Genomic DNA, 17,369 nt, shown 5'->3' with positions numbered 1-17,369 from the left:
CAAAAAGGATGTGGACAAAAATGAGCAGGTGCAGAAGAAAGCAATGAGGATGGTCAGGGGTCTGGAGACTGAGCCCTATGAGGAAAGGCTGAGGGCCCTAGGAATGTTTAGTTTGGAGGAGATTGAGGGGGGACATGATTGCTCTCGTTAAATATTTGAACGGCTGTCATTTGGAGGAGGGCAAGGAGCTGTTTCAGTCGGCAGCAGAAGATAGGACTCGAAGCAACGGGCTTAAATTACATGCAGAAAGGTACCGGCTGGATATTAGGAAAAACTTCTTCACGGTCAGAGTAGTTCAAAGGTGGAATCAGCTGCCTAGGGAAGTGGTGAGCTCCCCTTCACTGGCAGTTTTCAAGAAGAGGCTGGATGAATATTTGTCAGATTTGCTTTAGGCTCATCCTGCATCGGGCAGGGGGTTGGACTAGAAGGTCTGTACAGCCCCTTACAACTCCTGCACAGGAGATGAGTAGGTGACAAAAGAACCAAGGGGTCAGAATACCCACCCCACCCCATGAATGTGTCACAGCCACAAGGCCATACCTCCACCAGACAAGAACCAGTCCTTCAGCTACCCACCACAACAGCTATCACTGTGAACATGATGGCCTTCGCAAAGGGGCAGACACTCGCCCCTGCCCACTTGTACAAGATGCCCTGGGCCATGAGGGTACACAAGCACTTTCCAGCCAGGGCAAAGGAGTCATTTCAGCAATGCAGAGCAGACATCTCCATCCAGGCAGCACGGTCCAGGGCAGACACTTGCTTTGCTGCCATCCACCAGAAAGTTTAGCAGCAAGCAGTAGCCAAGCCGCCCCTAGCAGCGGCGAGGGCCACACTGCCATGCTCTACCACTAGCCCATACAGCAGCACCTTCTCAGCCTTGGTCCAGTTAGGCTGGTGCTGGCCATCACTGATGCCAATGTATGTCACTGCCATGCCACCTGCACACAGGGAAATACAGAGTCAGGGCCACACATCACAGGAACTCCTGGACAGTGGAATTCAATCTGCCTCCCTGCCCAAGCTGTTTGCCACCTGTACCATGTTCCACAGTATGGAGCTGACACTGCTTCCCTTGGCCAGAGACCTGGCCAAAGAGCCACAGGAGGCAGGGGTGGCAAGTCATAATGCCCAGGACACCACTGAACATGAGCTAGTAAAGAAGCACATATGGCAGCAGGGCCACTGAACTGTTTGACTCATCCGAAGCCATGTGAGGGTGTAGGATCCAGGCCCCCCTCTTCCAAGGGCAGTTGCCCACCTGCTCAGCCCACCCAGTGGCCCATTCCTCATGCATGCAGCAGTCAGAAGTATGTATGGGAGGGATGGAAAGAAGTCCAGGTCCTCCTCTGAGTTGCCACTACACCACTGCTATGTATCGCATCTGAATGACACAGAGGTCCAGTGGTGCTATCACGGTCCACTCACGGCCATCCCACTATAGGCCTCTCTGAGCTCTCACTCCTGGGCATGTGATGGGACAAGCCTCAGGGCAGTCCACAGAGTGGGAAAGAAGTTGCGGGCAAGGAGGGCCATGGAGGTAGTATCAGCACGGCACGACCAAACAGACAGGAACACAGTGGTAGAGCAATCCACTTTATTGAATAGCAAATCATAGAGATGTCCAAAGCAACAAGTAGCCAACTCCCTTGTAGCTCCTGTGGCATGGAGAGCTGCTCCCAGGGCCCCTGTGAACACTGGATAAGCTGTGCATCGAGCAACTTGCTTCTGAGTGAGGCATACATCTAGGTTGGCGAGCTGGCGAAGAAGGATACACCAGTAGGTGAGCTGGAATTACCAGTCAGGCAGAGGAGCAGGGAGAGTCAGGGGCCGGGTAGCCCCAGAGGAATCACTACCTAGATGAATGCAAAACACAAAGTCATGGGCAGCAACGTAAAGTAACAGAGGCATGGCGCTGGGCACATCCATGCCTCTGGACCCCAGCAGGATCCAGTGGCGCATCTTCATGAGCAGCCTTCACCAGGAGACCCCTCTGAGGCAGATGCCATTGCCCAACGAATGACACTTACCAATCCTGCGAGGAACAGCTTGAAGGCAGCCAGTGGTCAACGTGCTACTGCCAGCACTACACAGAGCTCTGATCCTGCAAGGCAATGAGTCCCAAGGTTCCTTGGACAGCTGATCCACCGAGCACAGTGGGTCAGCTGGCAGGCACTGTGACCAAAAGCTGTGGCCTGTCCTTCTCTCAAGGAGGGCAGATTTTTGGCAGAAGAGTGAGTTGACAGCCCCGGGCAGGGCAAATACTGTCCCTGTCCCTCCCCCCAGCAGCATTCCTGGGTACACTTCTCTGGGAGACTTGCTCATTGTATGACATGGGCCATGGTGCCGGGAAGGGTGGCCTCACAAACCAGAAGTGGATTGGAGCATTACAGAGGCAGCACCCAGACCCAGGCAATAGGAACAGAGGAAGGAAGACGGCGCTGTCTGGTGCAAGGCAACCAGATTCTCACCTCTTGCTTACCTGTTAGTGCATCCTTGCCCTGTCAAGCATATCCTCTGGAAACAGGGTACCTGTTAGGGATCTGCAATTAAACGTGTTAGCCACACAGTCTGGACTCTGCTCTCCCCTTGGGGTATCAGGGCTAACAGATCATCTAGTATTGCAAAGCCTCCATCCTGTACTTTTCCAGCTATCCATGCAAAGTCTGCATAGCAGGAAGCTCTGAGACAGAGTGCCATGCTGTGTGCCCTATCTAATGGGTTCTGTGGCATCTGGCGAGAGTCTATGTAGGGCAAGGGGGGTAATTGACTAGGTGCTGGGGTTGGGGGGGTGGCCACCACAGGGGCAGGTGATTGGTTTAGACTGTAGTCAGCATTCTCTACAGCGCCAGGCCTTCTGGGCAGGCCTGTACTGTTGACGTTCAATTTGCCCAACAGCCTATGGGCTATTGGTTGTTGTGGGTTTTCCGGGCTGTATCGCCGTGGTCTTGGCATTGTAGTTCCTGAGGTTTCGCCAGCAGCTGTGACTGGCATCTTCAGAGGTGTAGCACCGAAAGACAGGGATCTCTCAGTGTCAAAGTGTGGAGAATGTAGCCTATGGGCTACACTGTCTTTCTCATGAAATAAATTTCTGGCATAGTCAAGAGGCATTCCCATGAGCCAACTAACTCTGGTCACGTCACTGGGTCCACCCTTCTCGTGCCACTGCAGGGACATATACCAGCCTCCTATCTGCAGCCTGCGCCAAGAACTTCCTTGGCGGCACTGGAGCGCTATGCTAGCGTAACTCTGACTTACGTTGCCATAAGAAGGCAACACGCCTACTGCTTGGCTCCCTAAGTACTTTTTCTCCCCTCCCCTTAGGATTGAGGTGTAAGTATTGCGTGTATTTTGCTTTCCCTCAACATTTCTGTATTTCTTTTTTAAGGGGAAAAAAGTTACTGGTGCAAAGAAAATTTGTCAATATTTTGTTAACATCTTCTGTTTGACAAACATCCCCTACCACCAGCCCTATATTCTGAGCAAGACCTTACAGAATTGGTTCCAAAGGGGGACACGCAGGTGGTTTTGTTTCCTGTGAATGGTTCTGCAGAAAGTTGATCATCGTCTGACGGACCATCTGAAGTTCCCGATCTGCACCTGCTACAAAGAGAAGAGACGTCCATATATGCTGGTTTCTGACCTAAGACTTCCACAGCCCCACAGGATACCCATTGCTTACAAATGCAGCAATCTACCCACAAGCGTCTGAGGATCACACAGTGAGTTCTGGACACATTTGGGAATGACAGCGAGGAACCATCACATTCTGGAAGGGCTCAAAGAACTGTTCCTGGTTAAGCAAATACTGGAATCACTTGATATTGCCTAACAGTTTGAAGCAGGAGTATCAGAGTAGGATGAGTGGGGACCGTTTATGGCATTCTCAGGGAAGTTCTGCCAGAGTCAATGCAACAGGCAGAAAACTTTATTCCAATAAACTTACAGTTATTCACATTTTTCTGGAAGTAAACCCCATTGAAAAAAACTTGAGTAGGATTCTGACTTGATCTACTTGGGATTCCTTTTTTAGGTCCAAACTACAAGACAAGACCCACTGCTCCACAAGTAGCAGTGAGGTTCTCCCAGCCCAACCTGCATTCCTGCAGCCACTTGACAGCTGCAGGGAACTTATTTTCCCAAGTGCTACAGTCCCTACTTGGATTGGGACCGAAGCACAGGGAGAGAAGGGGCTACAGCCCCTCAACATTTTCCCAAACCAAAATGGCTCGAACTATTTCACCGAGCACTACAAGAGGGCAAACAGCATCCCAGATTCCTTTTGAGTTGGGAAAATCGTGCAGGGGTGGGCTGCAGCCCCTTTGGCTCCTGCAGCGCAGTCACAATCCAAATTCAGCCTTGCGGGGCTTGGTGAAATAAGCTCTCCATAGCTGCCATGTGGCTACAGGGAATGTGAGTCAAGGCAAGGCAACCCCAACTTGCCTCGTGGAGCCATATATTGTGTAGTTCAGGCTTCAGACTGACATTGGTGACAACAGATGTTACTGTTTAGATTATAATTAAAATACTTTGTTCCTGGCAGTTGACTGGAAGCCACCTTGATCCCTTAGAATGATTAGTATATCAAAATCTCAGAAGTCACTCTGTGACCCTCAGTGTGCTGGATGTTATGGGAAAGCACACACACAGTCTTACCATGCTGGTTTTCTCCAGTTGAGAACTGCATTGTAAAAGCTCTGAAGTACTGTGTGAAGGATTAAAGGAGATGTTTTGGTTAGGATACATATACACAGTCTAACAGTAGTTTGTCTTGCTCAATCTCCTGGTTCGTCTTCAGTTAGTAAGTGACACCTAGATCCAGAAGAGAGACAGAGCTAGAACAGGCCCAAGAACAAAATAATAATTCTTCAAGCAAACTCATGTGATTTTTAAACCATATTTTAAATGAATAAACATCTCGAATTATGATGGGCAATTGCACTCTCCTGGATTCATTACTGATTCCTCAACTATGATCTGTTCAGCTGGTAAAATACTATGATCAAGCAGCTAGCATTGTCAATTCCTATACTTTGACTAAGTTATGTTAACTCCTCAGTGCCCTTAGAAAGTTCCAGCCGTTCAGAACAAAACTGAGACACTGGATTTTAAGATTTAACAATATGCAAATATATATGGATGGTTAAGGTAGGAACATACTGGGGCTGGATCCTGTCTAAAATTTCCATCCATGGTGAGGGTGGGGCAGCCAGACCTCGAATGCCCTCCCAGCTATTCTTGGGGTCCCCCATTTCAGGCTGCAGCAGGAGGACAGAGGTAGGAAAGTTGCACTTTTGCAGCTAGAGATCCTTCCAAACCAAGGCTTAACTTGTGAGGATGTTTATGGAAGATGACTCTTGGATTACTCAAAAGTTAAGGCAGGAGACTGCAAGTCCTCTTCTAACACATCCCAGAAAGACGTTCCTAAAATGGGGAGGGGGTGTTATGGAAAAGCTGCAATCAGGAAAATTTCATGAGGACGAAATATCTTTGTTGCAATATTGATAATGGTTCCTTTTCATACAATTTTGTACATGTTGCAAAACCTTCCTTTTAAAAGGAACTTTTACCATTTAAGTCAGATGATGAAATATTTTGTGGTTGTTGCTTTAACGAGTTGCATATTTTACTCTAGTCTTAATTGTTGCAATTGAGGAACTCACAAATGCATTTTAGTAGAGAAAAGGTATTGTGCTTGTAAGTTTCTCCTTCATCATAGAATGGAGAATTACTGAATTTGTACAATATTTGTAGATTCCAGCTTAAGGCAGTGTGAGGAACCTGAAGAAATAGCTCTCAGGTAAGCCCATCTACACAGAAGTAGGCCTATCACTCCTAGGCCACTTCTGACCCATATGGCTAGATTCCTGCGCTTTTTTAGGAGTAATAACACTCCTTCTGAAAGTGAGACATATGTCCAAGAATCTTCTTCAGAAGCAAGAGCAACTCATTTACTGACAAGCACCAAAACAATTTAAAAACTTCAGAGTAGCAACTGACTAGCTAAGGTCAAATGTCCACAGATCTTGGAACACAGCAGAGCCGAGATATTAGCTGGCATTGATTTTCTTAAATATCTCTAACAGTTCCAAGTTCTTTGTTTTAAGGAGACCTTTTAAGGAGACCTTTGTCTCTGACCTTAATTTTCTTATGCCTTTTAAGAGCAAAGAAATTTGAAGAGAGGGAAGACAGCAGAGAACAGCTCTTTCAATTTTCATATAGATAGGGGCTATAGCAGTAGGGGTGTGCAGTTTGGTTTGGAATTTGGATTAAAACACCAAATTTTGGCCGATTCAGTGAAATCTGGGCATTTCAAATAAAAAACAGGTATTTTGAATTTTTACTGAATTAATTTAGTAAAATTAGGCCATTGTTTCCATGGGGAAATCAATCTGGGAGTTATCCAGTGGGCCAAGGTGGGGGATGGATTTTTCAACCAAACCAGCAACTTTGGAGGAAACCTGATCCTGACTTTCCTTTGAAGATCCTCAAAGTTTCATGAAGATTGGATGTCAGAGGCCAATTTTATGGGCCCCCAAAGAAGGTGTCCCTCCACTCTCCATTATGGCTAAGGTGGAGAAATGCACTTTATGTCAGGGTTTGGACTTGAGCAAACCCCAAATCCAGTTTATAGTTTCCTCTCTCCCGGCAGAAGACAGGTTGAAAGAAGGAAGTCAACTGCTTTCAAGTATTGCACCAATACCAGCCACCAAAACTTTAGAAGAGCTAAAGGTGCCTTTACCTTTAGCCAGAGACAAGAGATCTCTCAGTGTCACAGTGTGGAAAAGAGAAGAGATGTAGGTCATTTGTATCTACTCAGGAGGTGCTACACCTCTGAAGATGCCAGCCACAGCTGCTGGCGAAACGTCAGGAACTACAATGCCAAGACCACGGCAATACAGCCCGGAAAACCCACAACAACCATCCTCCACTCTACATTATTCCCTATGGGCAAAAATGAGGGGGATTTCTAGGTGGCTTGGGGAGGCATTTTTCAAGCAAAACGCACCCAGTTTTTAGGGGACCTGCTCCTACCTCCCCTCCCAAGGGCCCCCCCCCATTTCAGGGAGATTGCACTTTGAAGGGCTCACATTTTATGGCCTCCCAAATGTGGTTTCCATCCCACACCATATTTCTACTGTGGGAAAAACTCCCACATGGCAGAAACACATGGATTGTGGCTGCCAATGGCTATAGCCACAGTCCCACTCACAATCCACCCCCCAACAGCCCAACAGAAGCAAAGACACACACGCCAAAATCCTCCATCACCCCCAGTGGCCAGCCACTCTCCATTCTTCCTTATGACGAGAAATTTTTAGACTTTGCTCCCAGGGGCACTTATGCACAGGGTGGGTGCCACACAGCACAGGCACGCACCCCTGATGCAAGCTCATTCCTAGGAAAGCAAGGCAGAAGCTAAGACACATTCCCCAAAGATCTCTGTCTTTTGGTGCTACACCTCTGAAGATGCCAGCCACAGCTGCTGGCGAAACGTCAGGAACTACAATGCCAAGACCATGGCAATACAGCCCGGAAAACCCACAACAACCATCGTTCTCCGGCCGTGAAAGCCTTCGACAATACATCGTAGAGTGGAGGATTGGGGTACCTTCTTTGGGGGCCATAACATGCCCCCCCCGAAGTCCAATCATTCTGAAACTTGGGGGCTTGTTAGAGGAGAGTTAGGAGAAGGTCCTCACCAAGTTTGGTATGCTTAGGAAAGAAAATCCCCCCCCCCATCTCCCGGAAAGTCCAGGAGCATGTTCCCCATTGAAAATAATGGCTGAATCTTTCTTAAGCATACCCGAAGCGACACGAATCGCGATTTCCAAAGTGGCTTTCTGCTTTAGGAATGGCTTTATTCTGAATCTTTTTCCCGATTCAGGTAAACCGAAGAATGGAGAGTATATAAGATTCTTTGGGTAAACCAAAGAATGGAGAGTATATACATAAATAAAATTTATATATAAGATTTAGACTGCAATATTAAGAATGTTTTCCTGAGTGTAAGCCCCACTGGAAAAAAAAACAGAACTTGTTCCAAGACCTGCTTGAGAATGTTCGCTCAACATTTAGAGTATGAAAAAATACACTTTTTCTAAAAGTTGGGTTAGGGTAGGGTTTTCCATTCCTTTCAAGTATGAGGAAATTTCATCTGTTACCATAATTTCCCATATTCTATTTACCGAGACCGAATAGATACTTCTTCCACAGTAGTAGTTTTTCTAATAAGTTTATATGCTCTCATGAAGGGCGGATTCTATTCTAATTTTACTATGATGATACTGTTTTGCTTGCTAAACGCATCTTCAGTAAAACATTACCAATAAAAACAGTCCACAGCTTTTTTTGTTTTTAAAGAAGTTACCAGTACTTGTATATTAGATTGCACTGATTTCCATCAATTCCCCTCTCAGGACTTGAGAGAGCCCCCCAAAAGGTACTTGTGAGTACCGCCACAAAAAAGCCTTAAAAATAATACCAACAGCAAGTCCTGATAAGATCTTCTATAGAATAAACATATTTCCATTTTGGTGTATGGGGCAAATTTGGAATAAGCGGAGGAAGAAAAATGAGTTTAAACACAGGAATTCATCAGGTATTTATTATTTTATTTATTATTAAATTAATTGTCTGCTTTCCCCACAAGTAAAAATATCTGTTGATGCTCAAATCCATGTTGATAGGGGAGGGGGTTTTGTGGGGTGCAGTAATATTTAATGGTTTGTTTTATTGACCTGGATAGTCCTCATTTCAGTTTTCTTTTCTTTCTTACTTTTCAAACCTACCCTACCCTGGTTTTCCAGGATAGGCCAAAGAAGAAAACAGTGAATCATTCAGAATGATAGAAAGCTAACATTGGAATAAGTCTTCTGTCATTAGTTCAAAATAAAATTGTGTTTATAAACTATGTAAGTTTCAAACCTGATAATGATCAATTGTTCTACTAAAATTAATACCCTTAACTATTTACATGTCATTTTCTCCCATGGTGGCCCAGAGTAGCTAATAACATTTTTCTTCCCTCCTCAATGCTGCAGCCAGTGACACACACTCAGCCTAACACCCCACAGGGTAGTTGGGAAGATAAAATGAAGGAAAGAAGAACACTGGGGCTAAAGACAAGTGTAAATGAAGCCTGTAAATATATAAAATGAGAAGCGCTAGCTATACTGCTTTAAATTATAATACTCATGGATACATTTCATCTAGAAACCTTTGGGAAGGCATGTAGTCCCCACCATACTGCTTCTGTGTGCAGTATGTTGTCCCCTATCCACACAAGATGTGGTTACAGACTTAGATACCAAAGCAAAGGCCATGATTCTTCCATGTTGGTTACTCTGACCTGCTGGGGAGGACAGATGTGAGAACAAAGGACCAAAGAGCACTGGGTCCAGAGGTGAATGGGCAGTAATACAGAGATACTCATATCAATCTCTGGCAAACTCTATTACGTAACTTGAGACATAAAACCCGTGATCATAGCAAAGGGAAATTCCCAGAAGAGCCTAAAGGAATCATGGAGCTGTTCATAAGACAACTTGATGGAGAAAAAGTAAAAACACTCAGAAATGAAACAGAATCTCCTAAGGCATGTTTTCTACCAAGGCAGAACTGCAACGCAGCGATGGGTTGAATTTGTAAGAAACTACAGAAAATACAAATTACAAAGAAGGGTAGTGTGGTGTGTAACGAAAAAAAATGTTCCTCATGAGGTTTAATGGGTTGTAGTGCCAGGGAGGGGCCTGCAGGAGTCTTGGTAGGGGACGCCCTTCTTCCTGGACTACAGCTCCCAGCTGCCCCAGGCCAAGAAAGTGCAGGAAAAATAAGGGGTGGGGCAGCCTCCACAGAAATACCCAGCCCATCCTGAGGGGAAGTCAGTCGCCTTCTTGGTTGAAGAAGGAGAGGCTCCTGCTGTTGGGTGGAACCAGAGTGCCTAGGCCCTAAATGTGGAGGGCCTGGGAGGCAGCAGAAAGGAAAGAAAGGGGGAACCTTCCCTGAGACCACCACCCCCTTAAGGTAGAGTACGGAACAGTATGGTAGGGAAAGCAGACGGCGGTTCTCTTCTGTTTGATTTTCTGCCCTAGGGGTTCTGAAAAGGGGGGTCTATACTTAAGTGTTGTAGCTTTACCTGCTTTGTGTGCAAGTGCTCTGTACATAGTTATTAAATTATACTTTTTGAATATAAAGAACCTTGTGGTGCTCTGACTACATAACCTCCCCCACTTGGCACGTGACAAGAAGGGAGGGAGCCCGGGAGAAACTGATACAGCTAGACCTTGGTGGGTTGCCAGTTCTCCAGGGCCCAACCAAAGATCAGGTAATTCCCAGTACAGAAATTCAGCCAGAGGGGTCTCACTGCCCCTCTGTCAGGCGGTGTACAAATCAGTGAGTGGTGGCAGCGACGGAGAGTGTGAGCCACGCCCACCAGGGACGGTGGGAGGCGGATAGCGGGGCTAGCAGGCCTTTGACGGCAGCTCAGTTGCCTGGACTGAGAGCCAGCGCCTGTTCCGCCACATGGTGTATGGGATAATTCTGTAAATAATGGCATTTAAGCCATATTTCCTGTTGCTGTAGCATGGTGGCTGCAGTTAGCTGTATGCTCTAAGCCTGGTTGTCTGTAAGTAATAGTTACTCTCCAGTTACCCTTGTAATCCAACCTTTTGGTCTCCAATAAAATTAGTTGAAATCTTATGTCCTCTTTGTGAGAAAGACATACTTTACACACAGCAACCAGGGTGGCTGGCAAGTGGGTCATATAGTCACCACAACTTGTTTGTGAGGTAAAATTTAAGCGGCGGTGGGGAGAAACTCATCTTTAAACCCTGATCGAATAAAGTAAGAACAAAAATAACTCCTCTTCAGGTGTGAAGCTGCTTACTCTGAAAGTTGGATAGTACTGAATTCCATACTCTTTACAAGCTTCATAGTTTTCTTCATCACCACAATCCAGCACACCAATTTGTATTACAGAGTCCCATTCTGAAAACAAACAGAAGATTTATTCTTGCCTTTCTGCATAACAGCACAGCCCTACTCCACTTCTACAAAGACAACGAACACATGAAACGTGAAATCTTTACAGTGAAATCTTAAGCAAAATTACTCCAGTCTAAGCCCACTGATTTCAATGGGCTTCGACTGGAGTAACTCTGCTTAGGATTTCACTGTTAATTTACTTCATTTATACTTGCCTTTCTCCCCAAAGTGGTTGTCTGGAATCTGGGATGGAGCGCCTCCCCCCACCCAGCTCTGTCCTTTGTCGTATCACCAGGAGTTCCCCCCAGAGGGACTGGAGTCAACGGTGCTCCTCTCACCAAGCAGCTTTTCAGCCCTGCTTCCGTAGGCACTTTCTGCAATGATGCCACGGCCCAAGCTGCCCAGATCAGTGGCACCAATCAGCTGCCAGGCATCTGGCAGCCCATACAGGCCTTGCAGAGGCAGAAGGGGCACTAGACAGCCCTGCTTTAGTAACCCAGGGGGAGGAAAGGCTCGCCAAGGGTGGAAGCCTCACAAGAAGGGAAACAGAGGGCAGAGCCTAGGGAGTGCATCCTGGTCTAGACAAAACCCCGAAGCCCCAGGCCAAGGATTGGGTTGCGGATGTTCTGCTCTTGACCCAAAGTACCCAGAGAGATCAAAAAGCTGAGGGAGCAATCTAACAAGAGTACCCCAGCAGCCTGAATCCCACTGTTCTCCCTTTCAGAGGCCTGTGTGAAGGGAAGATGGGCCAATGCCTTCAGCCCCTCCCAGTGCGGGAGTTACTTTTGCCATCTCTTTGGCCACCTCAGTATCACCAGTGAGCATGTGCTCCAGTTGTTCCCTACAGCGAGTTACATCATCCTCTGCCCTCCATTTGACCCTCACAACAAACTTGTGAAGTAGGTTAGCCTGAGAGTGCACGATTGGCCCAAGATCACCCAGCCAGCTTACACTGTAGCACAGGGATGTGACCCAGAGTTTCCCAGATCCTAATCTAACACTCTTAACCACTATGCCTCACTGGCTCTCAAGTATATTCCCAGTGTAAAGCTTTGAGCCTGGAGGGTTTTTATCACATCTTACTAGGATGACCTTTTTACTTCTGAACTTACAAATCCAGAGGAGTTTAGTTTGTCAACAGATTTCCATCAGCTTAAAACACTAGCAGATCCCCACAAAGATATCACCTCCTCTGCTCTGCAGCCCTTGTTTCCTCAAGGGCAAGAGGCACCAAGGAAACACTACGCTACCGACTGCTGTTCTGGTAACCTACACCTAGCAGCAGATCTTCGCTCAGGGACCAAAAAGTACATGATTGTTGACCAGGTATGGCAGGAGCAGATGCTTCCATCCATACTGATGTTTCTGTGGGAGAAAGACATCTTGAGCTTGTGGAAACATTATTCTGGGTCCAAGCGGTAGTATCCCTATGAATCATTAGAGAACCGTGCCTTGCTTTGGACACACATGCTATGCTTCTTCAAGGCAGACAGTTCAAGAGAATGCCATTCTTGCCTAGGCAGGGGCATCAGCAGGGGCTGAGGCTCGGCGGATCTGCTTGTCATACGGAAGGTCCCATGTTCAATCATTAGCTTCAGTTAAAAGGATCAAGTAGCCGGTGATGTGAAAGACCTCTCCCTGAGATCCTAGAGTGCTCCTGCCGGTCATAGCAGACTATACTGACAATGACAGACCAGTAAGCTGATTCAGTATCAAGCAGCTTCTGGTGACGGCATCTAGCCAGGGTGCAAGTGGGAAGTGAGTACAGAGATCTAAAATTCCTGGAAATATTGCCAATGGCTTCTGTCCAAATAATACTTTCTTTTTGTTTATTTCAAAAGTTGCTTTCTATGTCTAGATTTATTTTTTCCTGCTTCTTAGATAGGAAAAGCTAAGATACATGTTATAAGGTACCAGAGGCTGCAGCAGCTCGCAGCTCAAGTATTCACAATTTTTTGTAGGAAACAAAGAGATTTGTACCTATAAATGTGTACTAATTGGCATATTGATAGAATTTATATGCTAATTATACTATCAAGTATGCATTTTATGCTGGTGAAGCAGTAAAAGGAAGTTTAGGCTTGATAAGAAAGTGTTGCACAAATTTCCCCATATTTCCATTTTTTTCCTTTTTGTTTTCTTTTTAAAGAGTAATTAGGGTGATGTTTTAGGAGATGCACAGAATTCCTTTCCCTCAAGATTAAAAAAAAACTGCCATCTCCTTTCTTCCCACACACTTTAATAATTCAGCAGCATATTTAAAGATGCAGAGGAAGCAGTCGGATCACTCAACAATATTTTAAACGCTTCTGGGAAAATGACTGTAAGATAACTACATGCCGTGTGCCTTTTATAAGAATAAAATCAGCCTCGTACTTTGCAGCCACAGAGAGCTTTCTAACAAAACCTGCTGACTAGAAAAGGGCAGCAAAAATCACCAAGATCTGTTTGCTCTGCTCTGCCCCTAGTGGCTGCAGTGCAAAAGTGCATGGAAGTTTTTTTCAAAAACCCTGCTGCAACACATTCACTGAATGCAGGATTCCCGCTTCATAGCGCCTCAAGGGCAGGCCCCAGGAACACTGACCCCACTGCCCTCCTCTCTGCGTCCTTGTAAACAACTAGACCTGTGTCATGTCATGAATACTTGTTTCAAAAGAGGCTTGTCATGTGGCCTTTGAGTACATGTATTGGGAAGGTACACTGCTGTCTGATAAAACACAAGTCCCAGAGACTTTGGCTCACAGAATCGGCCACATCTGAGGAGCTGGAAAGGGGCACCTGTAGTCCTCCACTTCACCATCACAACCCTGTTCTGAGGTGGGTGAGGCCGAGAGAGACAGTGGCTAGCCCAAGAGTTTCATGCCTGAGTAGGATTTGAACCTGGATCTTACTGATCCTAGTGATCTTGGATCCTCACTGATCTCACTCTGACCATTACATTGCCCTGGAGCAGAATTAGTCAAAGAATTGGGGGGGGGGAGAAATATTTTTGCTTCCACGACATGGGAAGTTGGAAAATGTTATCAGTGTCAAAACTCACACCATGCATCTTTCCTTGATTTTTTTTTAATGACAGACTTTTCTGTAATCCATAAGATGCTGACAGCTGAAGGGGCACCACAGGACCTACTAGAACCTCTGAGGATATTGGAAGGCATTCAGGCAGGCACACAAGAGACAACTGGCTACTTTGACCAAGAAAATGCAAGTAAACCAAGGCTGGCTCAGTTATCTGCCTCATTCATGATTCATTACTGCTGCTTTCTTCTCTTCCACTTATCTCAGACAGTCAAACAACAAAGAACAGATGCAATGTAAAGTGGGCACAAATGGATCAGAACAATGCAGGCCCATCTCTAGACAAACGCTTGGTTAAAGTGCGCCATCTGTGATGCAAAGGGTTTAGAGATCACAAAGGAACTGAAAGGAAAAGGCAACCACGCTCCTGTTTAATTCATTTACAGGCTTTGTTCTCATTTACACTGGTGGTTTAGAAGCATCAATGATATATTTGGCGAAACGGCTCAGAGAGATGCATTGGTAAGGACAGGTACTGTGTGCTGATGTCATGTGCCTACTACGGAGTTTCCACACTGCTAAACATGCCATGGAAACTAGTTGAGTTTTAGATAGGTTTCATCTCTGTGCTTGGCTTTATGCTTATTTAAGCATATTCTGCTACCATTCCGCATTGTATCTGAATGTCTTAACTATTGTTGATTATTTTGCTTTGCTCAGTGAATGTCCTAGCTGATGACTATATTGTATTTTTACTCACACTGCATGAGTGAAACCAGTGAGAAAGGTAGACTATAAATAAATAACATTGATAGAAATCATGCCATTTTATGAATGACAATTAATTGTCACTTTTGGTATCGCTCATTACTGCTAGAAGTCCCATTGAACTTGGTAATGTCTAAACATCCCAGATTGCCTCCAACATGCGGATTCCCAAACAATGTGAATGACCATTAGAGGTGTATTCTGCAAAGGCACCATGCAAGTGAAAAGCAGTGAAGAATCCCAGCTTGTGTTTAAAAAAGGCCTCCACCATTGCAAAAATATGTTTTGGAAGCATGTGAGTTGCTCTGCCCTGGCAGCTCACCTTGGTCCTTACCACTTGCCTCTCCTTTCGAGGTTGTGATGAGAATAAAAATGGAGCAAAAGAAAATGACATAAACAGCTTTGGAGACTTTCTCTGGGGAGAAATAATGTAAATAGATAAATGAGAAAAGGTTCCAGATCCAGAAGGGAAAAAATTCTTAGCTAGCACCTCAATCGCATCTTAAGAGCCTGATTTTAATGGTAAGAAAACTGGGATTCTAACCAAGTAAGAAAGGCTAAATTTCCAGGAGTCCTAATTTTTATAGGTCAATGAAGAGTAGGAGACATTATATTACTAACTAAAGGAAGTTCTCCCAATTTTGTATTTATGCTGGATTAGGTTTTAAGTAGTATCGGGTTGGAGAATAATTTTAATGCGTCATTTTACTATACTGTTTTAATATCCGGCTGTTTTACTTACCCATAAGTGTTACTATGTATTCTATCTTACTTGCTGATCTATGACCGTAATAATACATTTGATTTGATTTATAGGTCAAAAGACTGTCAGAGGCGCCGAAGGGCGGTGGCCTAAGGAGAAGGCGGATCCGCATCCGCCAGAGAACCAACCAGCTTCCCAAGGAGCGAGCTGTCAAGAGCCCGGGCTCCCTGCGCCGAAGCGGCTCCGCAGGCCGAAGCGGCTCCGCCGCCCTCGGGCGCGGGCGAAGGCGCGCCCGCTCGCCTCGCCCCCAGCACCAGGCCGCCACAGCCGGGCGCCCGCTTACCTCGCACGTCGGCGGCCAGGGCTCGCCAGGCCGGCGCGAAGGCCACGCAGTGCCCGCAGGCCGAGCTGTAGAACTGCACCAGCCAGGCCGAGGACGAGCCCCGCAGCGCCGCCCGCACCGAGCCCGCCTCCAGCACCCGCACGGGGCCCGCGCCCGCTTCGTACAGCCGCGCCGCCGCCGCCAGCGCCCAGGCCGCCAGCGCCAGGCCCCAGCCCAGCCCCGCCGCTCCCGCCATGCCGCCCGTCGCCTAGCAACCGCCGGCCGGCTCGCAGGCGGAGGGGCGGCGCCGCGGCCCTCGCCCAATACCCGGGCCTGCCGCTCGAGCCCCGCCCCCTCCGCCGCGACCATTGGCGGATTCTCCTCGGCCAGGCCGGACGGCCCCGCCCTGCCCCAGTGTGGCTCTCCATCCGAGGCCGTCCAATCACGAGGCGCTCCGCGGCGGCGAGCGCGGGAGGGGGCGGAGCGCCGGCCGATTGGCTGGCATTACGCCACGCCCTGTCCCGTTGCTAAGAGCCGGCCGCGCGCGGGCCTGCCTGTCTGGCGGGGGCGGGGGAGCGCCGGAGGCCCTGCAGGGGAGGCGGGAGGCGCCGGGAGCGCGCGGCGGAAGGGAGCGCGCTGATCTCAGCGGCTGCGCCGGAGAACGGCCCGGCCCGGCCCGCTGAGTTAATCCTGGACGAGGCGCGGAAACCGAGCGGGACGGGCAGACGCGGGGATCCGGCCTCCGGAGGGGATTCATCGCGTGACTCGATTGGTCTTCTGTCAGAAGCGCTGCGAGGCTGCCGCCGGGCACTTGAGCCAGGGTTGCAAAGTGCTCCTCTCTGTGCTGCGGCGTCTTCAATGGTGGCCATCTGGGGCGGGGGGGGGGGGGGAGTGGCAGGAAGCCCCTTTGGACAGAAACGCGCGTAGAGTTACTGTCGGGCGAACTACCGGCACGTTTCTATTCCACGCTAGCTTTTATAAGACTGAAAATGCGGCTCTTTAATAGTAATAATAAACACATTTTAGCATGTTAATTGCTGTCAGGCTTGTCATTTGCATTTCAGCATTTATGTCTACAGGAATTATGATGCAGTGCTGTAGGTGGGAAATCCCCAACTTTTTTGAGCTTTGGAGCACCTTTGGAGTTCCGAGCCCCGGGGCGGGGTGGGGGGTGGAGGGAGGATTCCACCACAAAAGAGGCCGAGCAAACCTCGCATAATGTCTGGGGGTAAGGTAATGCCTAACTCTAATAGTAACTCTTCAGCTTTTAAGGCAGAAGCTCTGCTTACCAGGATGCCTTTTGAGCTGCACAGGCGATCAGAAGCCCTGCTGCTGGGCCCACCTGGCTCCTGCCACTTTCTAGCAATACATGGCAAGTACCAGGTAATGTGTTGGTGGGCACCACAGTTCCCATGGGCACCACATCAGGGACCCCTTCTGTACCTTCTGTCTTACATAAAATAAGCCCTTGGAAAGTCCCCCACCCCCAATTTTCCACTTTTCCCTCCTAGACCTTCACATCTTTAGCCAAGAGGTGCATCCCTTCGTCTCAGAGTGCTCCTTGCACCCGAG

The 17,369-nt window shown here is 47.5% G+C and overlaps 1 protein-coding gene across 1 annotated transcript in view; it reads right to left on the bottom strand.

Annotated features, from left to right (window-relative positions):
• Window positions 1-16,053, bottom strand: part of QSOX2 (quiescin sulfhydryl oxidase 2) — a 129,011-nt gene extending 112,958 nt beyond the window's left edge. Inside the window, exons 1-4 of the mRNA XM_054997286.1 lie at window positions 15,819-16,053; window positions 10,889-10,989; window positions 4,657-4,705; window positions 3,495-3,603 (exon numbers count right to left, since the gene is read on the bottom strand). Of these exons, the coding sequence (XP_054853261.1) occupies window positions 3,495-3,603; window positions 4,657-4,705; window positions 10,889-10,989; window positions 15,819-16,053 (494 nt within the window). The remainder of the gene's footprint in view (window positions 1-3,494; window positions 3,604-4,656; window positions 4,706-10,888; window positions 10,990-15,818) is intronic.
• Window positions 16,054-17,369: the final 1,316 nt, after the last annotated feature.

The sequence above is a fragment of the Eublepharis macularius genome, chromosome 14 (assembly GCF_028583425.1).
Source record: "Eublepharis macularius isolate TG4126 chromosome 14, MPM_Emac_v1.0, whole genome shotgun sequence".
NCBI classification, from domain to species: Eukaryota; Metazoa; Chordata; class Lepidosauria; order Squamata; family Eublepharidae; genus Eublepharis; species Eublepharis macularius.
Note: the sequence above shows the minus strand (reverse complement) of the source record. Positions and strands in the feature narration are given on the sequence as shown.